This window comes from Leucoraja erinacea, chromosome 6 (genome assembly GCF_028641065.1).
Source record: "Leucoraja erinacea ecotype New England chromosome 6, Leri_hhj_1, whole genome shotgun sequence".
Classification (NCBI taxonomy): Eukaryota; Metazoa; Chordata; class Chondrichthyes; order Rajiformes; family Rajidae; genus Leucoraja; species Leucoraja erinaceus.
The window spans coordinates 72,732,515-72,758,248 of NC_073382.1; the positions used below are offsets into that span (position 1 = coordinate 72,732,515).

The 25,734-nt window shown below is 39.8% G+C and overlaps 1 protein-coding gene across 2 annotated transcripts in view; it reads right to left on the reverse strand.

Annotated features, from left to right (window-relative positions):
* tdrd3 (tudor domain containing 3) overlaps nucleotides 1-25,734 on the reverse strand; it is an 84,976-nt gene that overhangs the window by 20,565 nt on the left and 38,677 nt on the right. For both annotated transcript variants that reach the window (XM_055637389.1, XM_055637390.1), the window contains exons 7-12: nucleotides 24,734-24,880; nucleotides 19,545-19,691; nucleotides 18,238-18,394; nucleotides 15,360-15,485; nucleotides 11,576-12,429; nucleotides 7,548-7,673 (exon numbers count right to left, since the gene is read on the reverse strand). In XM_055637389.1, coding sequence (XP_055493364.1) covers nucleotides 7,548-7,673; nucleotides 11,576-12,429; nucleotides 15,360-15,485; nucleotides 18,238-18,394; nucleotides 19,545-19,691; nucleotides 24,734-24,880 — 1,557 coding nt within the window. The remainder of the gene's footprint in view (nucleotides 1-7,547; nucleotides 7,674-11,575; nucleotides 12,430-15,359; nucleotides 15,486-18,237; nucleotides 18,395-19,544; nucleotides 19,692-24,733; nucleotides 24,881-25,734) is intronic.

Here is a 25,734-nt window from a genome sequence, read left to right on the forward strand (position 1 = left end):
TGAACAAATGTTGCTTAACATCACTGATAAGTAGTGCCTGAGATGTTTAGGCACTAAAAAACTCAGAATAAGGCAGGCATAAAGGCATAATAAAATTACGAAAAAGGCATGTATTGACAAAATAAAGTATAAAAAGTATGTATTTCCACCACCAAAATATGGTTAAAAATGATAATATAAAAGGTATACTACATTAAATGACCAGTTGCCTGGTTGCACATAATTTACTAGCATTTTTCAAATTTTCTAGACTCTATATTCATGTCAATATCATGTGCATTACAACTAACTTTGAGAACTTTAGCTATATTTTGTATTTCTTCAAGATCTTTGTTCGCTAAAATCACTCACATTTTCCTTGTATAACTTTATCTACATCACCAGAAACTTTACGAATATCGTCAGTTACTTTGTTGAAAACCTGCATGTTTCGCCACATTTCTCAAGGAAACTGGTAGCTTGTGGGAAGTTTGCAAAATTGGGAGCAATAAATTAATTTTTGGAGAAGACTGAACCAGCGGGCAGTGACACGAATGAATGAATGACCGACGGTGGCTCCCCAGTTTCGCCCCGGTGGTGGACATTTTCTTGTAATTTACACTATGTTAACAGGTTAATAATAATATTAATATTAACATGATAGCAAAGGAAATGTCATTGTAATCACGGTACAACTAGAGAAAATAGCACAACCTTTTAGCAAAACGGCAAAAAGCCTGATTTAGGCACTCGATTGTGAAAAAGGCATTATGTTGGTAAAATCATCAAAAAAGGCATGAAAAGGCATTGATGGCATTTATGGCAAAATCCTGGCTGTACTGATAAGTAAATGTACTGCATAAATATTTCTCAAATTAATTAATCCCAGCTAATGAGAACACTTATTTGTTTTCCTTTAGTCCAACAATCTTTTATCATCTTTTAGTTCAGATAAAAAGTACAAAAATTGGAAAAATTGGAGAAAATAAAACCTTTCCGTTTCAGGCTAACAAACTGTCAGATAGAGGCGGGTTTTCATCTCCAAAGGAACTTAGTTTACAAGAATAAAGATCTTCAATTCCAGAGAAATTTTGTTGGTTAAAGTAATGTTTCCATCTCCTTCGTTTCCTCTGAATGCACACCAATTTTACACAATGAAAGGAAGGACTGCTAACTTTCAGGTTGCTTCAGTCTCAAAGTTGAGACATGGGCTGTTCAGATCTGCAGCCAGTCAACCCATGTCATCATCAATGTTGCTGATGAAAAGCACCATCAAAACTTGTTACTTTTCATGCAATGTATATATTTGCACTAATAAGACTAATGAATGTAAATGATGTAATTCCTAATGTAACGATGTAATTGAATCAAATTGTTCATTGGAATTTATGACACAGAAACCCGAGTGCACATATTCCTTGACTTTACAGAACTTGATAACTGACTGACCACCAGATGATGGAAAGTCAGTCTGGGAAATCATTGTTAATTTTACCTGTTCAAATATAGCCCTAAGAGCACATCTTATTATCCCCAAGTGACACAAACAGCCCAAATTTTAAAGCAAGTGGGTTAAATTGAAGGGGATTGAATTAAAAGGAGTGTGAATGAATGTAAGATGTTCAAGTGGGTACACTGTTAACAATGGATGCTGCAGGAATTAATGATGGACCGTGGCTATATATAACCCACTTCAATAACTGTGAAGACTAATTTCTCACACTAAAATATGTGGTATGCATGGTTACTAACAAGATAAAATTAAATTGAAAAGCAAAAAGAACAGAGCCAGTCATGGGGAATAGATAATGCAAATAGAGCTTTATGCACTGAAAATGAGCTTGGTCTGCCCATGTCCATTGGTTCTCCCAGTTGCTAACCATTTTTACTCCTCTTCCTATTCCCACACTGACCTTTTTGCCCTAGGCGTCCAACACTGCCAGGGTGAGGCCACACGCAAACTGGAGGAACAGCATTTTATATTCCACTTCGGTAGTTTCAACCCATTGGTATGAACGTTGAATTCCCCTATTTTAGATAACTAACAAAGGCCCCTCCTCTCTCCTGTGCCCTGCCTGTTTTTCTCTCTCCCCCCTGCCATTCCACCAGCAATCCTTCACCTGGTTTCACAATTCATAATTCTTCCATCATTGTCTCACACCTTTTGGCTTTTCATCTCTGGACACTATCTAATCATCTGTCTATCAAAGAATCCCTCATCCTTCTGCAGTTGTACATCCTTCTGCAGTTGTACGGAGCCCTAGTGAGACCACACCTGGAGTATTGTGTGCAGTTTTGGTCCCCTAATTTGAGGAAGGAAATACTTGCTATTGAGGAAGTGCGGTGTAGGTTTACAAGGTTAATTCCGGGGATGGCGGGACTGTCATAAGTTGAGAGAATGGAGTAGCTGGACGTACACTCTGGAGTTTAGAAGGATGAGAAGATATCTCATTGAAACATCCAAGATTGTTAAGGGCTTGGATACACTAGAGGCAGGAAACATGTTCCCGATGTTGGGGGAGTCCAGAACCAGGGGCCACACTTTAAGAATAAGGAGTAAGCCATTTAGAACGGCGATGAGGAAACACTTTTTCTCACAGAGAGTGGTGAGTCTGTGGAACTCTCTGCCTCAGAAGGTGGTGGAGGCAGGTTCTCTGGATGCTTTAAAGAGAGCTAGATAGGGCTCTTAAAAATAGCAGAGTCAGGGGATATGGGGAGAAGGCAGGAATAGGGTACTGATTGGGGATGATCAGCCATGATCAGATTGAATGGCGGTGCTGGCGCAAAGGGTCAAATGGCCTACTCCTGCACCTATTGTCTATTGTCTATCTGTATCCACACTTTTCAATCTTTCTCCTGTCCCTCATCTCTTCCAGCTTTATTTCCCTGCCACCATCAGTCTGAAGAAGTCCTGACCTGAAACGTCACCTGTCCACGTTCTCCAGAGATGCACAAGAAGGAACTCGGATGCTGGTTTACCCTGAAGATAGGCACAACATGCTGGAGTAACTCAGTGGGTCAGGCAGCATCACTGGAAAAAAAGAAACAGAGATGGTCCTTTTCTTCAGAGATGCTGTCTGGTCCACTGAGTTACTTCAGCACTTTATTTTTTTTCCTTCTAATTTTTAGCCTATTTACAGAGGAAGCAAAGCCAGTTTACAAGCAATGCAATAAAGGGTCTTACTAATTTGATTAATTATTTAGTTATTATCTATATTACTGCAGTGATTATACTTCATATATGTTTATTAATAGCTTTGGAAGTTAACTACTGGATGCAGATCCACAAAGATGCCCAAAGCACTGTCAACTCTCCAGTTATGATATTTGCTGCTCCTAATTGGTGCAATTATTACATGTCTCAAAACTAAATTTGAAGAGGGCATATTTTGAATCTATTGAGCCACTCGTTAAATTGCATGTCTGGAACAAGCAATTCTTGAATTTTGGATTTTTGTAACATGGAGACATTAGGATTTATTGCATAAAATCTGGAATTGACCTACAATGGCTGCACTGCAGCTGCAACAATGATGGTTTAAAAAAAAACTCGTTAGTAGATTTTGAAGCTTGTACCTGTAGAAAACTAAAGAATGTTTTTTTCCTACTGGCTATTGTCAGCATACAAAAATGTTACGCATCTGCCAGTACATGGCCAATTTATTGCCAACTGGAAGGATCGAGACACAGAAACGATAATCTCAGTAAAAGCCAGTGATAATGGGTGATCTGGAAGGGGGTCTTCCTTCAAACTGATGCACTCTACACTGTAAATCCTGCGTACCCCACCTCCCTGTGCACTTCTCTTCTTGCCTTTGCTGATCTTGTCACAAGACATAGTGATGACCTTGAATTTGGTCAAAAAAGGCACGAGTGCGAAATTGTAACATTCAAAAATGAAAAATAAACTGTAGGTTCAAATATGAAAAGATTTGTATCCATATAACTATGTTGAATTGAAATAACTTAGAGTATGGGTGAGTTTTATTCAGATCAAGGTTTAAGTTAAAATTTAAACTGCTGCTCAAACCCTTTTCTGGTTTCCTGGGAAATTTCCCACACGTAAAAAACTGCCGCTAAGTTTAGTTCATACAGCATGTTAAATACCCACTGCAATAGCATATAGAAACATAGAAAATAGGTGCAGGAGGAGGCCATTCAGCCCCTCGAGCCAGCACTGCCAATCATTGTGATCATGGCTGATCGTCCCCTATCAATAACCCATGCCTGCCTTCTCCCCATATCCCTTGATTCCACTAGCCCCTAGAGCTCTATCTAACTCTCTCTTAAATCCATCCAGTGATTTGGCCTCCACTGCCCTGTGGCAGGGAATTCCACAAATTCACAACTCTGGGTGAAAAAGGTTTTTCTCACCTCAGTCTTAAATGGCTTCCACTTTATTCTAAGAATATCATTGCATTCTTCAGAGATTAATTACAGCAATAACATTCTAATGCCTTAAATGCAATTCATGATTTCAGATAGCAGCTTTCTCCCCATAATCTAAATGTGCTTCTGTTAAACTGCAAGTGTGCACTTCAAGGAAGGTAATGTGTACAAAAAAAATCTTTAAATGTTTTTGTAAATTCACTGACTGGTACCCACACTCCACTCAACCTTAACTCCCAATGTCTACACCCGCGTTAAAAACCCCCCTTCATTTGTTTTTATATGCAGAATTTGCATCTAAGCTACTTTAAATAAATTATTTCAGAGGTTTGGAGTTTACTTTAAATAAACCCTTGGGATTCCATGAAAGTCAAGAAGATATGGGACCAACTGAAATATACTAGCCTAAGGATTCCATCTTATAGCTGCTTTTGATTATTTGCTCCGTTTTGGAAACAATGGATTTTTATATCCAAAGTCAATTTCACCCATACCTTATAACATTTTTTTAATAATTATAAAAATATACTGAAGCTACCTATGTATTGTAGGCAGTTAGAACTAAATACTTGCAATTTGTTATAAGAAACTACTTTTAATTTTAATCATGCATGGGACATTAAAGAGCAACTTGGACATAACTCAAAGGAAAGTTCAATTTCTAACTCAGAAGGAATGTTGTTGTTTATTGAAAATGTAAATCCAACTCATAGTCAGTAATAGTCATTAGGTAGCGGTTATTGTATCACCAGAACAAATAAATGGCCATTACTTTTCCCAACGTGCAAATAATTTCAATATTAGGCACCATCAACACAGATTCACTTACTAGATTACAGTCCAGCTTCATCTCAACTTTCTTCATCATTAACATTAATTTTGATTAAACCATAGTTACAAAAAAATAATAATTGAAGGAAAGAAAAGTCTCAAGGTCAAAAATGCTCGTCACATTTGCAGAGCTGTACCTGTTGTACCCAGTGTCTCAGCTAATCAAAATAATGCATTCAAAAGAGATGAGAAGACAAAAAGGGGACAGAAAAAGATCAAAATAGAAAAACATTGTTCGTGCAAAAACATCTCTTAGGATGCCAAAAACATCCACTGGACGTCGTATTACTAATATTAGGATCCAAAATCTTAATATATTCAATAATACGAGGGGAAAAAATTAAACCAATCAGATGCCTTTATTATCTGAAGTACGACCCAGTCAAAATAATTTAACATCTCTTCCAGAAGACATCAAAATGTTATATTGTGTAACACTTCTGTAATAAATGAAGTGCAGGCTCAGAATGTGCCCTGTAGTGCTGCTTGCATCACAACAATCTCATTCAGTGGCAATAATGAAACCGATAAATAAAATCTTACACTTAAATTAGGAAGGAGTGCACATTCGGATTACTAAAATATTTTTCTTAAGAAAAAAGTAGAAGACACAGAAGGGCGCCAATTATCAAAATCCATAGTCCAATAATCAGGCTAATGCAAATTTGGACAAAAAAAAGTTGCTCCATACCCTACTTGACCTCTGGTCACAAAAATATTACTCAACATATATAATTTCACCTACAACTTTCAAGGTTCCACTCCTAACTTTGTGCAGCCCTTCTTTGCCTTTTTTTAGTGTTTTAAATAGGTATTGTCCAGTATTCCATGTCTTTCTCTGATATTAAGGATGTTAATAATCGCATGAACAAAGTTATTGTTTGTGACTTCAAATCTAAGGCCAATAGGAAATGGGCATCAAATCAACACTAAAATAAAAAGGAGCAAGATTATTAAAGGATTTCAAGCATGTCAGAAAAGGATCATGATTGGTGTGAATAAATAATAGGAGTGAAAAAACAGAATAAACACGTTTTCTAACCAATGGATTTTTTTGTACAAATGGCATAGATTAAACGGTCAGGAATGTAGAAATGTTGATAATTTGTTGACATGTATACCCTGGTCTCGTGTAACAACAACATTTTGAAGTGGGGACCTCCAATTTCAAAACAATTTGAAAACTTGAACCACTGGGTGGCACCAGTAATGCCTGCCTCGCCAAGTCTGTCTGTCCCTTCCTTCATTGTGCTTTAATAGTATGTGTTAAATGTATGTTTTTAGTGTTCTTTAGCTTGTTATGTGGGGGGGGGGGGGGAAGGATTGGGGGAATTTCTAATCTCTTACCTCGACGGAGATGCGATTTTGTTTCCGTATCGTATATCCGCCCGCACTGCGGCCTAACTTCGAGGAGTTGGAGGCCTTGGCTGGAACTCAATTTGAGTGCTCCACCATGGTCACCTGCGGACATACCATTGCCAGGGATCGACCTCGGAGCTCCAACCGCGGGTGCTTGCGGACTTTAACATCGCGGAGTCTGCGACCCTCTGGTTAGAGACCTTCGGGAACTCGAAGCTGCAGAAGCTCAGACCGCCCCGACGCGGGAGCTTCGATTACTCCGACGCTGGAGCTTCGACCGCCCCGACGCGGGAGCTTTGATCGCTCCGACGGATGGTTCGACTGCCCCGACCGCGGGAGAATAAAGAGGAAGAAGTTTAGACTTTTCTGCCTTCCATCACAGTGAGGAATGTGGGGAATCCGCTGTGGTGGATGTTTATGTTAACTTATGTAGTTGTGAATCTAGTTGATTGTTTTTCATGTAGCTGTATGGTAAGTCGCATATCACTGTACATTAATTGGTACATGTGACAATTATGGACTTATGAAACCTTTAAAAGGAATTACAAAACAAGAGGTCTCATAAGAAAATGTAAGCTCAATTCTGTGGATAACTGAAGGGGCTGTCCCACTGTACGAGCTAATTCAAGAGCTCTCCAGAGTTAAAAAACTAGTGGTAAACACGTAGAATGTAAGTAACGGGTACGTCGGAGCTCGGGACGTCTCTTAGCTGCTCGTAACGCTAACGGCAGGTACTCGGAAAACGCGGGTAGCTCGGGAAGACTCGTGAAGATTTTTCAACATGTTGAAAAATGTCCACGAGAGCCCCGAGTACCTACGAGCGGTTATTACCATAATTCTCCGAGTTCAAATTAGGGGAAACTCAGGAGAACTCTTGAATTAGCTTGTACTGTGGGACAGCCCCAAGAGACTACAGGAAAGAAAATGTATTAGAGCAACCAAGCAATTTTAACATCACACTGGGAAATGTGATTCAAATGTGTACCCACCCAGAAATCTTCCTGAAGTGGTTTAATATTACTTAGAAGTACTTCCTCATAGTTTCCATAGCCCCTGAACACAACAACTGCTGTCACTCCAGAAGGATGAAGTGCCTTGATGACTGCACGATAAAACTGAAACAAAAAGGGAATAAATAAAGTTAAATTAAACTTGAACTGGTCAAAGAGTTATGGTAGTGTCGAACATTCTGTCAACACCATTGCAGAGCTTTTACATCTCCTACATGTAATTCGGTTAGTACTTTAATTAGAAACATCGAAACATAGAAAATAGGTGCAGAAGTAGGCCATTCATCGAGCCTGCACCGCCATTCAATATGATCATGGCTGATCATCCAACTCCGTATCCTTCTCTCCATACCCCCTGATCCCTTTAGCCACAAGGGCCACATCTAACTCCCTCTTAAATATAGCAATGAACTGGCCTCAACTACCTTCTGTGGCAGAGAATTCCAGAGATTCACCACTCACTGTGTGAAAAATGTTTTCCTCATCTCGGTCCTAAAAGATTTCCCCCTTATCCTTAAACTGTTAAAATTAAACTGTTAATCCTTAAAATTAAAATTATGATGTTCAACCAAAGGTATACGAATTAACTCAAATCCAATAGTATTTGAATATTCAGTTTAATTTATTGCTCAAGGTAAAGAATATGTACCTCAAAAGATAAATATAAATTTACAAGAACCCCAAAAAATAGCAGAATAGGCCACCTGGCCCCTCAAGCCAACCCCACCATTCAATACAATTATAGGTTTCCAAAGAGTACTTGCAAAAATTGAACTTCATTTGCCAAAATTTTAATCTGTTGCAGACTCCAAATCCCATCAAAACATACTTCCACCAATTTTAGACTAAAATATTTTTGGAAACATGCATTTTAGCACCAAGGATGACCACATTTTTTTTATCTGTTCTATTTTGAAGTCATAAAGATAAAAATGTATCCTTAATAAATGTATCAGTATACTGAATAAAAGTGGCAGTGTACTGAACAAAACATCTTATTTATATCTAACCTCAAAAAGTAAATACCTAGGGAGGAGAAAGCAAAATAATGCAAATGATAACTGATAGGGTATCTGTAATTATCCACAACAGAATCAAATAATGCATGTTAAATCTTGACCATATTGTGATGTCAAGGAGAGTTTGAGCTTCCAGGTATTAAGTAAAAATGTACACTTATGAGTGACCAGGCACTGTGTAGGTTAAGTGCCCCTAAGGTTTTTGCTTGAACTACTCTTCAAAAATAAAGTGTTTTTGGAGAGTACGAATGAAACTAACTAGTTTGCAGTATGACAAGAGCTCTTGTCATGTTATCTCACCTATACTTTTTTTTCGGGTAGAATGGGAAAAGAAAAAAAAATAATCTATGTTGCACTTAAAGGTAAAATCTTCCCTAAGCCTCAGTTTGTGTCATCAACTGCAGAAAGTGTAAATAAGAATTATAAAGCCTTGTTCTAAGAAAAAGCAGAAGAGGCAACCCATGTATTGTGCACAGAAAAATAACACCTGCAATATCTATGATCGGGAGCAATTTTCTGTTGTATGTTTTCGCGATATATTGTGTTTGTCTGAGTGCACATTGAACGCAGCTGGGTGAGGACAGGCTGATGTACAAACATACAAGAGTTGTGAGGAATGGTCACCTTTCCTACCAAGAATTGACAGTGATATAATTCTCAACTGTTTCTGGTGAAATGCCAGATATATGTCTGAGAAACGTTTAATTAAAACCACATCCATTACCAATGGTGTCGAGTTGCATGTCACAAAACTGTTACAAAACTTCAACCAGACAGAAGGCACGAAAGTGCAGAGAAAACATACAGCACTAATATTAAAACTGGGGGGACGGGGGAACAAGGATGAGGGAGGTTGTGATTGAGAAGAGGGGGCTGAGTGAAGCTAAAACCAAGTGAAGAGCTAACTTGCACATGTAAAGTCTTGCACCCCATCCTCCCTCAGGAAAACAAATAAACCAACAAAATGATGTTTCAAAAGAGCAACTATCAAGAAAGGAAGTAGTAATCATGTTTTGGGAAGACCATGCTTCTCAGATATTTAACATTTATACCAGAGTTTATAAGATAAACAAATTCTTGGATTTTTTTTTTTTTTTTTTTTTAAAAGCAATGAGTGAACTGGTAAATTCACCTGAAATCAATAGTGCGGTGAAAAAGAGGGAAAGCATGTTGACATTTGTAAATTCCAGCATATACCATTCGATATTAAATGAGATGCGTTTGAAACACTGCTTTAAAAAAAATGACTTTACATTTTTATTTCCCTGGCTTTTAATCCTATAACACGTATCCTAATAACATTAGATTCTGGAGTAGTTCCTGGGGATTGGAGGGTAGCTAATGTAACCCCACTTTTTAAAAAGGGAGGGAGAGAGAAAACAGGGAATTATAGACCAGTTAGTCTAACATCGGTAGTGGGGAAAATGCTAGTTATTAAAGATGGGATAGCAGCACATTTGGAAAGTGGTGAAATCATTGGACAAAGTCAGCATGGATTTATGAAAGGTAAATCATGTCTGACGAATCTTATAGAATTTTTCGAGGATGTAACTAGTAGAGTGGATAAGGGAGAACCAGTGGTATATCTGGACTTTCAGAAGGCTTTCGACAAGGTCCCACATAAGAGATTAGTATGCAAACTTAAAGCACACGGTATTGGGGGTTCAGTATTGATGTGGATAGAGAACTGGCTGGCAGACAGGAAGCAAAGAGTAGGAGTAAACAAGTCCTATTCAGAATGGCAGCGAGTGACTAGTGGGGTACCGCAAGGCTCAGTGCTGGTATCCCAGCTATTTACAATATATATTAATGATTTGGACGAGGGAATTGAATGCAACATTTCCAAGTTTGTAGATGACACGAAGCTGGGGGGCAGTGTTAGCTGTGAGGAGGATGCTAGGAGGCTGCAAGGCGACCTGGATAGGTTGGGTGAGTGGGCAAATGCATGGCAGATGCAGTATAATGTAGATAAATGTGAGGTTATCCACTTAGGTGGCAAGAACAGGAAAATAGACTATTATCTGAATGGTGGCCGATTAGGAAAAGGGGCGAAGCAACGAGACCTGGGTGTCATGGTACACCAGTCATTGAAAGTAGGCATGCAGGTGCAGCAGGCAATGAAGAAAGCGAATGGTATGTTAGCATTCATAGCAAAAGGATTTGAGTATAGGAGCAGGGAGGTTCTACTGCAGTTGTACAGGGCTTTGGTGAGACCACACCTGGAGTATTGGGTACAGTTTTGGTCTCCTAATCCGAGGAAAGACATTCTTGCCATAGAGGGAGTACAGAGAAGGTTCACCAGACTGATTCCTGGGATGGCAGAAAGACTGGACAGACTCGGCTTGTACTCGCTAGAATTTAGAAGATTGAGGGGGGATCTGATAGAAATTACAAAATTCTTAAGGGGTTGGACAGGCTAGATGCAGGAAGATTGTTCCCGATGTTGGGGAAGTACAGAACAAGGGGTCACAAACACAGTTTAAGGATAAGGGGGAAGTCTTTTAGGACCGAGATGAGAAAACAATTTTTCACACAGAGAGTGGTGAATTTGTGTGAAAGTGGAAAGTGGTTGAGGCCAGTTCATTGGCTATATTTAAGAGAGAGTTAGCTGTGGCCCTTGTGGCTAAAGGGATCAGGGGGTATGGAGAGAAGGCTGGTACAGGATACCGAGTTGAATGATCAGCCATGATCATATTGAATGGTGGTGCAGGCTCGAAGGGCCGAATGGCCTACTCCTGCACCTATTTTCTATGTTTCTATGTATCCCAAAGTGGAATGAAAGACTTCAGCATGGTAGCAGAAAATCAGTTAATTACATTTAATTACGCTATATTTGACTCGGCAACGTTTAATACTAGATTTTAGCACTAGAATCGGTACAAATTTCATTTCTTAGCACACATCAGCAAGTCAAACAGAAAACATATTTATTTTTAAATCGCGAGTCATTTATATTAATTAAGCAAACTCCATGCCAGCCAATTTTACCTTATTATCTTCCCAGTAGAGAGCTAAGCATTGATCCCCTGGTCTCCAATCACTAAACTGTGTTTTACTTGACAGTACTGAAGCAGGGTTCTCAATTTCATAAGGTTTTTCCCATGCCCTTTCCCGCTTAATTGGTCCAGTTCTTTTCTTTGACACCGAATCATAAATTCCATTATCGCTCGGCGAATATTCAGCAGGCTTTGACTGGACAGATTCTGTGGATTTTATAGGTCCTGTTCTTTTTCTCAAAAAGGGATCTGTTTGTCCATTAGATGTGCTATATGCTCCAACAATTTGTGCATTGTAGTTGTCATCGACATGAAAATTGAAGTCCTTTTCACTATTCACATTCCTGGAGATTCCACCTCCCATTATTTGAGAAAGTTCCATGGTTTTCCGCTCATTGTAAAGACTATAATTGTGTCGCTGGTTTTCAAATTTTCCTCGCTGTTGTGTGTTGTTTTCCTGTTTATCTTTTTGAATCTGGCTGTCTTTAAATTCAATTGAACTTGGAATTTGTCCAAATTTATTTGTTGAGTTCTCTCCTTTACCCTTTCTCGCTGGCTCATTATCCAAGCGAACTACTTGTCCATGCCCAGCATAATGCCTGCCACCTCTTCTGCCATCATCCACCCAGTGGCCACATCCAGAAGAAGACTGCCTGTCAGGACCTCTGCCCTTCTGTAGGCTAGAGTTTTCAGAAGCTTGCCTTGCTAGTATATTCTCCCTTTGAAAACGAGGTGGTCTGTCGTGTTTTTGCGGTCGATCATTATTCCAGGGTGTATTTTTCTGCTGAAAGCCTTTCACAGGTATATCTTTATCAGCACCTGAGTATGGACCTTGCATTTTTGAATCTAAAATAAAATATAAACAGCAGTACATTACTCAAGAGCATGTTTCAACTGATCATATTAGCACTACTTAAACAATTAATATAGAGAAAACGTGAATAAAAACATTCGCACTTTTTCAAGACTCTTTGCCATGGACCTGTTGTGGCAGTCGGCGAACTGCAGTGGGTCAAGGTTGCTTGGTAAACTGGATTTAATGCATTCCATAACAAGCCTCAAAGCTCTTCATGATTGTGGATAATGACATCCACTGGACAGTAGTTGTTAAGGCATGAGATCTTGCTTTTCTTTGGCAGTGGGATGATAGTGGTCTTCTTGAAGCAGGTGAGCACCTCAGAATGGAGTATGGAGATTAAAGATGTCGATGAATATTCCCGCTAGTTGGTCTGCACAGTTCCCAAGGACGTGGCCAGGGACTCAGTCAGGGCTAGTTGCTTTCTGTGGGTTCACTATCAGGAAGGTCGACCTAACTTCTGCAACAGTAACCCTGGGAAGAGGCACGCTTGAGTCTGATGGGATGTCACCGCCTCGTTGAGCTTCTGCTCAGAGCAAGCATAGAATGCATCATCAGGTCGCGGCTGCACTATCACCAGCGGTATTCAGACCATGCCACACTCGGCGGATGTCCGAATGATTATATTGGCACAAGTTGATAGTGGCATTTAAAATACTATTTGGATAGGCACCTAGTTATGCAGGGGATGGTGGGATATTGATCACGTGCTGGCAAATAAGACTTTGTCTTGGCATCATGTTTGGCACAGACATTGTGGGCCCAAAGGGTATGTTCCTGTGCTGTACTGGTCTATGTTCTATGTTTCCTTCCTATAACGATAGTGTGGATTAAGAGTGCCGTTTTAATGTCCATTAGAAAAATAGCTACATTCAGAGACAGCTGAAATGGATACACTCAAGAAATTAAGAGTATAATCACCTCAAAATCTTCCAATATTCAGAGTATTCATTTGTATAATTCAGTTTATTAACCATCAAATTTTCAACCTGAAATTATGCTTATTCCAATCACTGTTTTAAACATCATATTTAATGCAAATAACAACACTGAATTCTCTGGAAGCTTAATGCACTCGATACAAGTATAGGTTGAACACCGATTTTCCAGCAACTGACCGCACTCCCCCCACGCCTTAAAATCACAACAAAATACGAGCTTGCTCTCTTGGGCGGTGTCCCTCCATTGCAAAAGAGTTATTTGTTTACATCTAAACATTGAAATCCCTCCTTGGCTTTGTCTAATTCTATATATGGCTCAATATTTAGGTTTTTAGTGTTTCAACTCCATTTATATCCCCACACACCACTCCACAACCCCTCCTCTCACTATTCTATTTCCCACTTACCCTCTGGAACTCTGAACTTCCTGTCAAGCCTATTCCAATTTGCCAGGCGTCTTTAAAATGCTGCTTCCCAAAATCCCTTTTCAAATACGTTCTCAATCTTCTCACCTAACTGTTTCGTAAAGACAATACTGTAAACCCTCGTTTTAATGTACCTACATAACCAATTTCGGATATAGCGGACTCATCGTCATCCTGGCTGTTTAGAGCCCTGGCTTCTGACCCCACTCCTGATTGGCAAGATGCACCGAGTCTTCTTCACCCACTGCATGTTCCGGTGACACGCTGTTGTTGCGGCTTACATTATGGCCTCCGGAGACAGCACTTTCTTCAGGCCATCGACAGAACACACTCTGTCATCGTGGGGCTCCTTCCTCTCTCACCTGCCGTCGCTTCCAAGGTGTAGAAGGTTGGCAACTCCAGGGGAGAAGGCGGCAGCGGGTGGCGACTGGAAAGAGCAATAGGTGGCGGCGGTCGAGCGTGAAATGGAGAAAGCCACGATCAACAGCACGAATTAGCAGGTGAGAGGGGAGGGAGCTCCATTGTGACAAAGCACTATCCTCAGGGGCTCCAACATGAGCCACAACAGCCATGTCACAGCCTGTATGGTGGGTGCACATTGTGTATCAGGAATGGGGTCGAATGCCATGTCCCCAAACAGCTGGAGAAATGGTGCGAGCCAGGGATGTGTTGACAGGTTATTCCATTCACATTCAGTTTACATTTTATATTTGTTTTATTTAAGTTTCTTGCACTCCATGGTGCTCAAGAGACACGAGTGCGAAGTTTAAGCGGGCTAGGGGTGTATTGTCTTTTCATTATATTGCGACCTCTTGGTACGTAGATCAGATAATCCAAAAAGGCTCTGGAATCAGTGTTCAACGTATTAAGGCTCAATATTTTGCACATACATTAACCAAGTATTTTAGAATACATTACAATAATTGCGTACAGTTTTGGTCTCCTAATCTGAGGAAAGACATTCTTGCCACAGAGGGAGTACAGAGAAGGTTCACCAGACTGATTCCTGGGATGTCAGGACTTTCATATGAAGAAAGACTGGATAGACTCGGTTTGTACTTGCTAGAATTTAGAAGATTGAGGGGGGGTCTTATAGAAACTTACACAATTCTAAAGGGGTTGGACAGGCTAGATGCAGGAAGATTGTTCCCAATGTTGGGGAAGTCCAGAACAAGGGGTCATAGTTTAAGGATAAGGGGGAAATCTTTTAGGACCGAGATGAGGAAAACTTATTTCACACAGAGAGTGGTGAATCTCTGGAACTCTCTGCCGCAGAGGGTAGTCGAGGCCAGTTCATTGGCTATATTTAAGAGGGAGTTAGATGTGGCCCTTGTGGCTAAAGGGATCAGGGGATATGGAGAGAAGGCAGGAACAGGATACTGAGTTGGATGATCAGCCATGATCATATTGAATGGCGGTGTAGGCTCGAAGGGCCGAATGGCCTACTCCTGCACCTATTTTCTATGTTTCTATTCATTAATAAAAAAACTTCAAATAGACAAGATAAACATTTCTCCATTTATACTTGTTCCTCACAATGCTCCAAATACGAACCTTCAACCGTCAAGGAACTCATCTTCGATTCTAAGAAGTCAAACAATGTGCTTGGTGCAGATGGTCTGGCACCAGTTAGATCATCATCATCTTCTGACCTTGATCTCCCTCTACCTCTTCCTTTGCCTAATGAAAATCAAAGTATTTGAATTTAAAATATTTCTAAGTCACACATTCATCAAGCATAGAGTGCCCTCCAGAATGTTTGGGACAAAGACCCATCATTTATTTATTTGCCTCTGTACTCCACAATTTGAGATTTGTAATAGAAATAATCACATGTGGTTAAAGTGCACATTGTCATATTTTAATAAAGCATATTTTTATACATTTTGGTTTCACCATGTAAAAATGACAGCAGTGTTTATCATGACTGTGTGGTCAGATTCAGTTCGAACTCCATCGTCAAGTTTGCTTATAACACTTTGGTGGTGGGCCTGATCTCCGATAATGATGACAAGGCCTACCGGGAGGAGGTGGCTGATCTGGCACTCTGGTGTCAGGACAACAGTGTCCTCTTGAATGTCACAAAAACAAAGTAGCTGATTGTGGACTTTAGAAGGGCTCAACATTCGAGGACGTACACGCTTATAACGTACGCTGGCAACGTACACTGGAGATAAATGGAACTACTGTGGATAGGGTGAGCAGCTTTAAATACCTGGGATTCCACATCACAGAGGATCTGACATGGATAACACACACTGCCGCACTGGTAAGTAAGGCAAGCCAGCGCCTTTACCACCTCAGGCAGCTGAGAAAATTCAGTCTCTCTGAGGATCCTTCAGTGCTTCTACTCTGTGGCTGCAGATAGCATCTGGTTTGGGAACAGCTCTGCCCAGGACAGGAAGGCTCTGCAGAGAGTAGTATGTAAACACTGGTTCTGTTCTATTGTGTTCTGTTGTTTTTACACAATCCGCAGGCATTGCCATATTAATTTCATTGCACATCTTGTATGTGTATGTGACAAATAGAATTGACTTGACTTGCGATTATCTGAATGGTCAGATTAGAAGAAGGGGAGGTGCAACAAGACCTGGGTGTCCTTGCACATCAGTCACTGAAAGTAAGCATGCAGGTACAGTAGGAGGTGAAGCAAGCTAATGTCATGTTGGCCTTCATTACGAGAGGATTTGAGTTTACGAGCAAGGAGGTCCTACTGCAGTTGTACAAGGTCCTGGTGAAACTGCATGTTGTGTGCAATTTCTGTCTCCTAATTTGAGGAAGTACATTATTACTATTGAGGGAGTGCAACTTAGGTTCACCAGGTTAATTCCCAGGTTGTCGGGACTGATATATGATGAAAGAATGGGTCGACTGGGTTTGTATTCGCTGGAATTTAGAAGGATGAGAGGATATCTTATGGAGACATATTAAATTATTTGAGCATTGGACAGGGTAGATGAAGGAAAAATGTTCCTGATATTGGGAGAGTCCAGAACCAGGGGTCACAGTTTATGAATAAGGGGTAGGTCATTTAGGACTGAGATGAGGGAAAACGTTTTCACCCAGAGAGTTGTGAATCTATGGAATTCTCTGCCACAGAAAGCAGTGGAGGCCAATTCACTGGATGTTTTCAAGAGAGTTAGATTTAGCTCTTTGGGCTAATGGAATCAAGGGATATGGGGAAAAAGGCAGAAAGGGGTACTGGATTTGGATGATCAACCATTTTGAATGCTGGTGCTGGCTTGAAGGGCTGAATGGCCTACTCCTGCAACTATTTTCTATGCTTCTAACAGCAAAGCTATATAGACAAACTCAACCAAGTTTTATCAGGCTTTAGTCATGCACAAGAAATTACACAAGACTAAGAATTTCAATGGACTAAAACTACAATTGTCTTACATAGGCATTGAGCTCACTCAGTTTACATTTAATCCAAGTGAATGCATCCACATGAAAAGTCTTGATATAGAATTTGGTGCCTTGGAACATACAAAGTCACAAATCAGAGAATATCATGATGAATGCATTACTCAACATCAAACATTTACCAGTTTCATCTACATTCAAATAATTCTGAGCTCTGATAGAAAAGATGTACAATAAGTACACAGGGAGAATGTGTGAACTCCACATGGACAGCACCCAAGGTTAAAATTGAACCAGGATCTCTAGTGGGGGAGGCATCAGCGCTACTGGTTGAGCCACTGTGCCACCCATTTTAATACTTTGCTTAATTTGAGCTCCTCATACATAAAAGTTAAGTATACATTACGTGCATAGACAGAAACAATACAAGGCAAACAAATAAAAGTTTGGTTTAAAGATACAGCAATGTAACAGACTCTTCGGCCCACCGAGTCCACGCTGACCATTGTTCACAATTGCTCTATATTATTTCATTTTTATATCCACTCCCAACCCACGAGGGGCAATTTGCAGAGACCAATAAACCTACAAACCTGCATATTTTGGGGATGTGGAGGAAACTGGAACGCCCAGAAGAAACCCACGCAGTTACATGGAGAACGTACAAACTTCACACACAGTACCGGAGGGCAGAATCAAACCTGGTCTTTGGTGCTGCGAGGCAGCAGTGCAACTACCACCAATGTGCCACCCTTTATAATAAAATAACTTTAGTTAAAGTTATTTAAACACTCATAGCAAATGAGCTATGCACCCATACTCTCTAAATGTAACCGTTGAAAACTTAATCTAACACCGTAAAAGGTAAACATTAGAAGAACCATAAAAGATAGCATAATACCTATAACATTAACATGAGACCCAAAATCCTGGATGAAAGGAGTGTGCACTAATGAAAAATGCATAATATATTTTAAATGTTTGGAAATACTCAGATTTAATGGCATGGATTAAAAGTTAAGAAAAATTGAGTTGAATTGTGAATATACAATTCCTCAGACTTTACCTCTAATAGGATTATACACAGGAAGTTGTGGTTTGACGCTGTTGAGAAGAAAATTTAATGCATTTTCCAAACTATTGCTGTGCTCCATAAGAGCTTGCCTTGCTTCCTCCTTGCTGAAACCCATTTCAATTATGTCGTGTAAAGCTCGCTCATCAACCTACAAAAGACAAGACCTCGTTAATCAATACAAAATATACTTTTGATTATTGCTCAATGCCAAGCAACTCTACTGTACTGCATTTTGTTGCTTAGCTGTTTATTGAAAGTCATTAAAATCATTATTGTAACAACAATTGGAGGAATTGTTGGAGGAAAATGGAGCACCCAGAGAAAACCCAGAGTCACAGGCAGAACGAACAAACCCTATATAGACAGCATCCGTAGTCAGGATCAAAACCAGGTCTCTGGCACAAAGGTAACAACTCTGCCACTGCGCCGCATCTGGGATATGGGATGAAACCAGAGTACCTGGTGGAAACTCTCTTGGAAAATATGCAAACTCAACAGTCCCACCAGAGGTCAGGACTGAACTCAGGTCTCTGACACTGTGTGGCAGCAACTGTACCACCTGTGCCAGTAGTTATGGGAATATTGGACAAGTTCTCTGAGCTGTCTGATCTGTGGGACACGGGGGGGGGGGCAGGTCGGAGAACCAAAGAAGTTGGGGGGGTAAGGCAGATTACAGCATTATTAGGTAGAAACAAGGAGAATAAATTGGGATCAGTTGTCATTGGACGTTCACATCTGACATTTCTTCTCGCTTTTTTGTATTTTTCTTCTTTCTCCTCATTCTTTCCATTTTACTCTTTTATTTCCCCCGATTCACATCGGTTTATAAAATGCTAAAAAAAGAAGCTGTACGAAAATTGTATAATTGTTATGCTTATAATTGCTTATCTAATAAAATAACCATTTAAAAAAAAATTTTTGCAATCTCTAGGGTTGGGTCAAGGAAAATATAACAGATAATTATTTTATTATATAATTTGACCAAGAAATATTAGTTACCTAGCTCATAGAACATATACTAAATTCAGGATAAATGATACTATTTTCCAGTGTGGAGTTAGTTATCAGTCTTCAGCCAAACAAATCAGGAACAAAGACAATAAATTCAATAAAGTAATTAATTTCACAATTTAAAGCCTACCTCTATGTATTCAACGTTATTTTAAGAGGCAAATGGCTAATTATATTTAACCAAAACAAATTTTCCACAAGCAATAAGTTTACAAAATGTTTGACAACATTTTTCATGACAATATTTTACACAAATATATTAATTACTATTAAGCCTAAAACATTACCAATTCTCGATACACTCCTTCATGTTTCCCATCCATTCTTGTACTCCTTTCCTCTTTGTACTTCTGGAAGGTATCCTTGTTCCTGTTGTTTACAGTACTTGAGTTCAGATTGCTTCTGGCATTGTTCCCTCCACCAAATGTCTTCGCCTTGGTTACAACACATGGGAATCAGGATACAAAAGAACACTTTTGGTCATACTCGATTTAGATGCAGATTTCAGAGGGTTCTTTGAAAAGTACAGAATTTTTAAAATTCCATTTAAGATTTTGACCATTAATTCTATCCGTATATCTTCAGATTAGTAAATTCAAGTTGCAAGGCTGAAGCCAAACACACTTGCTGGCAGCTGATGGGAAGCGGCTGTAAAGTGGGGAGCGGCTGTAAAATGACAGCACCGCGGGGGGGGGGGGGGGGGGGGGGGGGGGGGGGGGGGGAGAGAGAAAGTTCCTTTCACAGCATTTGGGGAGTCTGACCTGGGAAAACACAGCCTGGGCTGCACAAATTGGCTGGGCTGCCAGGGGTAAAGTTGTGGGGAAGGCAGGAGCAAAGATACTTGAGCATCTTTGGGCAGGAGCATTGAGATGGAGGGGGTTGGGGATCATGCCAGCAACTCGCTCACTCACCGCTGCCACGGCGCTATGGGCGCGGAGCCACCGCAGGCCCAACCGGTGGAGGTGGTGGTTGACGGGTAGTTACTGGGTGGGAGCTCCGCCCCGGGTTTTTTTCTTTCTTTCTCTCTCTCTCCGCGAGGGATCTGGGAAATGATGCCAGTCCCAGAGCACGCAGGCGATGTTGCCGATCCCTGGACTAAACAAAACCCTTGATCCTGTTCCGCCATCCTTTGCTCAAAATTTAGCAACTTAAATTAGGGGTGCGTCTTCATTGACAGGAAATACTGTATGTAAAAGGTGTTCTCAAACTCATTCCATATCAGATTTAGTGAAATATGTCTTTTAATATGTCTTACATCATTAAAACTACCAAACTGATTCAAATTTATGTAATCGTTCTCAATTTTTGTAATAACAATTTCAATGATGGCTTTTTACCAAAAAACCAAAAACTACTGCCAGAATACAAAATCCTAATTTGGCAAGTGGATTTGATGCCTTTACACCAATGAAACGAACACCTCGGAGTTATACATCTACTTCGGTACAGTACTGGAATGAAGTCTGGAAGGTTAGATTGCAAGGGATCCAAGGAGATAGCTGAATGCATAGCAAATTGACTCCATGTGAGGAAGCAGAGTGGAAGGTTGCTTCGCAGTCTGGAGGCCTGTGACTAGTGGTGTGCCTCAGGGTTCGGTGCTGGGCCCGTTACACCAATGATTGGGATGAGAACATACAGGGCGAGATTAGAAAGTTTTACTGATGATACAAAAGTGGGTGGTTTTGCAAATAGTGAAGATGGTTGTGAAAGATTGCTGTGATTCTATGCAAGGGCTATCATTGGCTTCTATTCTAGGGGCCTCGTTAACTTTTACAATTACAAGATTGAATAAATATGCGACTAAGCCATAAGACATACATTCCGAATATGGTTTCAATTTCGTAATTTTTTTGCATTGAATGATTTTATCTTATAGAGTCCTATTGTATCTAATTTTTTTCTTCCAACTTTCAACTGATCAACCCTTTCTGTTATAGAAGAGGAAGGGATTAACAACTTTTCGTGGTTTGTTTTTGGATGGTTGTTTCATGTTTTTTGAACAACTCTCCAATAAATATAATCTACCCAACTCACATTTCTTTAGATATTTACAAATTAGACATTTTTTTTAAGGCTACTCTACCCTTTTTTCCGTTACCACATCAAACCGAAATCTTGGAAAAAAATTGACATTTGAACCCAGAAAGGTTTAATAACGACTAGGAGTTGATTTTGAAATTACAAACAGATACATTTGATAAAATTAAGAATGACTGGGAAAGAGAACTCAAAATTTCTCTACCTATAGAGAAATGGGAGAGGATTCTTCAATTAGTTAATACTTCTTCAATGTATGCAAGATGCTCTGATACAATTCAAGGTGGTTCACAGAGCTCATATGTCAAAAGATAAGTTAGCTTGTTTTTATGGTCATATAAATCCTTCCTGTGACAGATGTAATTCTGAAGTGGCCTCATTGACTCGTATGTTTTGGTCCTGCCCACTTTTGGCAAAATATTGGAAATAATTTTTTGATACCATCTCTGTAGTTTTAGGTATTGATTTACAACCTCATCCTATTACTGCAATTTTTGGGCTATCAATTTTAGATTCTACTCATCCGTTCCGCCCATCGGCTGATTGCTTTTACCACATTAATTGCCCGAAGATCTATTTTATATAAATGGAAAGACTCTAATCCTCCAACCATACTCCATTGGTACTCTGAAACGATATCATGTTTAAATTTAGAAAAAAATTAAGGAGTGACATTGTTGAACCCTTGGTTAAATTTGATAGGACTTGGGGAAGCTTTATTCAACATTTTCACACGACATAAATTGTCTCCTCTCCAACTGTTATAATAATTATTTTACCTTTATTTGGTGGAAAGGACTTGACGACAAATAGGGATTTAAATTGTTGAAATTCTTTGCAGCACAGGTTCCGTTTTGCTTTTTTTTCTAGTTTAGGGGGTTTTGTTTTTCTCTTTTTTTTCTATTTATCTTTTTGTTTTTGTATATATATATATATATACACGTTCTCTTTTAAACACTTAACTATATTTACATATAGACCGTGAGGTCTATACTCAATGTGTATAGGAGGTGGAGCTGATCAAGGAGCTGATTATTGACTTCAGGAGGTCCCATAATGGAGAATACGCCCCAATCTCCATTTACGGGGAAAGTGTGGAGAGAGTGTCCAGCTTTAAGTTTCTGGGCACTCACATTTCAGGACCTCACATGGTCCACCAACACCGTTGCGCTGGTTAAGAAGGCACAGCAATGACTGTTCTTCCTGAGGACATTAAAAAAGACTGGTCTGCCCCAACAGCTGCTGACAACATTCTACCGCTGCACCACAGAGAGCATGTTAACGTGTGGCATCTCTGTGTGGTATCTCAGCTGCACGGAGGCGGAGAGGAGAGCTCTTCAGCGCGTCGTCCACAGAGCGCAGAGGATCATTGGGACAGAGCAACCAGCCTTGGAGGGCATTACCACACACGGTGCCTCAGGAAGGCCGTCAGCATCCATAAAGACTCATCACATCCCTGTAACGGACTGTTTGAACCACTTCCCTCCGGCAGACGTTACAAGGCCTTCTACGTCCGTACCTCCAGACTCAGAAACAGCTTTATTCCAAGAGCTATAGCGGCTCTGAACCGGCCCTGCTGAGTGCCCCCCACCTCCCCTGGACTGTCTCCCTCGGATGGTCACGACACACAGCTTATTTATTTATTTTACTTTTCTTTTTCATTGGTTGGAGCTACATACTAAATCTCGTTGCACTGACGTGCAATGACAATAAAATATATTATTATTATTATTATTTTGACACTGGACATATTTAGGTTATACCTGTTATTAATGTAATCCTGATCCTGATTATTTTTTGTTGTTGTTTTGTTTTTGTTATTGAAAAAAACGAATAAAAAGGTTTTAAAAGAAAGAAAGATTGCAGCAGGATCTGGATCGATTGACCAGGTGGGCTGAGGAATGGTTGAAGGAATTTAATACGAATGGCATGTTGGCCTCCATAACAAGACAAGTTGAGTATAGGAGCAAAGTGGTCCTTCTGCAGTTGTACAGGGCCCTTGTGAGACCACACCAAGAATATATGTGCAGTTTTGGTCTCCTAATTTGAGGAAGGACATTCTTGCTATTGAGGGAGTGTAGCGTAGGTTCACAAGGTTAATTCTCGGGATGGTGGGACTGTCATATGCTGAGAGAATGGAGATGCTGGGCTTGTATACTCTGGAGTTTAGAAGGGATCTTATTGAAACATATAAGATTATTAAGGGTTTCAATTCCAGAAGATTAGTCAAGCATGATTTTCTTTTCATAAAACCATGCTGACTTGGACTAATGCTTTTACTGCTATCCAAATGCCCCATTATTACCTCATTAATAATTGACTCCAGCATCTTTCCCACCATCAAAGTCAAGCTAACTGGTCTGTAATTCCTAGTTTTCTCTCTCTAGCTCCTTTCTTGAAAAGTGGGCTTGACTCCTCTTGTTATAAAGGCCAACATGCCATTCGCTTTCTTCACTGCCTGCTGTACCTGCATGCTTACTTTCATAGACTGATGAACAAGGACCCCCAGATCCCGTTGTATTTCCCCTATTCCCAACTTGATGCCATTTAGATAGTAATCTGCCTTCCTGTTTTTTATACCAAAGTGGATAACCTCACATTTATCCACATTAAACTTCATCTGCCAAACAAAACGAGGAGAAAGAAATGGAAATCAAAATACAAGACCACAAAAGCTCAAAAACATGAGCCAGCAAAGCTCACTGAACACATTGGCATACAGTCAATCACTCGCAACAAGTAAGCTGGATCAAAAGTAATGCCATACCAGATAACCAAACTGCTGGCTACAGAAAAGATTTGTGGCAGGGATAAGTAGGATGAGTATAAAATGGAAAAAATGTTGAAAGCAATTGGAATGTCTGGATGTTCAATTTCATACAGAAGGAATCAAATTGATTGGCAGGTACACTGTGTACATAACTAAATGATTGGAACAGGAACTTCACCTGAAAGTGAATATAAGTGCTGTGAAACTTGAGAGGAACGCCTGGTGCCTCTCCAGAGAAATTTCAATTTCAATCCGAAATATCCCAACTTGACTGAAATCATGCTTAACTCCCAAATCACTGTTGTGGTTTTATTGATTTTTACCCTGCTACTTTATATCAGCATATAAACCATATATATTCAGGTGAACTGCTAAAACTGATAACACCACTTTTTGAGCAGAATAGGAAAATCCAGGCTGGCTTGGAATGTCCAACCAGAACTCTTAACGGATAGTGATAATATCCTGAAACTTCATCCTAAAAGCATTTTTTAATCTTTCCACCCTTAACATTTTTCACAGATAGCCCCAAAGACAAAGCTTGCTCATGTGAGAAATAGAAAATCTGAAACCGCATCTTGAAAATAACGTCTCTTCCCACCCAAAATATTGAACATTATTTTCATCAGCAGTAGAAAATATTTAACTATCACGAGTGTTATATGGTACCTCTTTATTCTTGCTAATTTCAGCAATCGCAGCAGTTCTTTGTTTTTCAAATTCATCATCACCTCCAGTTTTATTTGCGCTAACAACTTGAAGCGTTTTCCTTTTATCAAGATCTCTGCTATCAACTAGATCACGAGTCATACATTTCTGCGGAAAAAACAGGTTGGTACAATATCACTAGATATCAACAGACACTATTTTGTGGTAAAACACAAACATCTCAAACAACAAAAGAAAAACAAAGTAACGAGTCTATCAGGCATTACTACTTCTGGATAAACACTTCAAATTGATTTCTAATAATCACTAAATATAAATGCCCCATTTCCACAGGTTACAAGAAGACGTAGAATAAGGGAACAGAGGTGCAAAATGCTGGAGTAACTCAGCGGGACAGGTAGCATCTCTGGATAGAAGGAATAGGTGACGTTTCAGTTCGAAACCCTTCTTCAGAATTGTTATAAAATGGAAAACAGAAAGGAAAAATTGTAGTAATTAGACAAGTGCAAATATAAAAAGACGTATTTTGAAGGAGATACAAATGACAACCAATTTTTTTAAACTCAAGTTTGAAAGACTAATGTTTAGTTCAGAATATTGTACCTCAGGTTTAAAATGAACACAGGAAGGTCAGTATGAGAGGAGAGCATATAATTACATGCCCAGATAATCAAAAGATGGTGGTCACGACTGCAGGTGCATCAAGTGTACTGCTGTCAAACAATCTGCATTTGACCATCTAATGTGCAGCAGTATGCATCATAAGCAATGAATACAGATAATTGCAAGGGCAACTAGATCATAATATTAAACTGAAAACTTTGTCTGAGGCACTGAATGTGAAGTAAAGTCATCAAGGCAACTTGCTGTGGGAAAAGGAGGGAGTGTTGAATGGTGAGGTGTAGCAGATCGAGGTGTAGCAGAGACGATGCAGAAAAGGGTGGAGTAAAATGGTGTTTGGTGCTGGCATCATGCCAGAAATGACATAAATAACAGAAAAT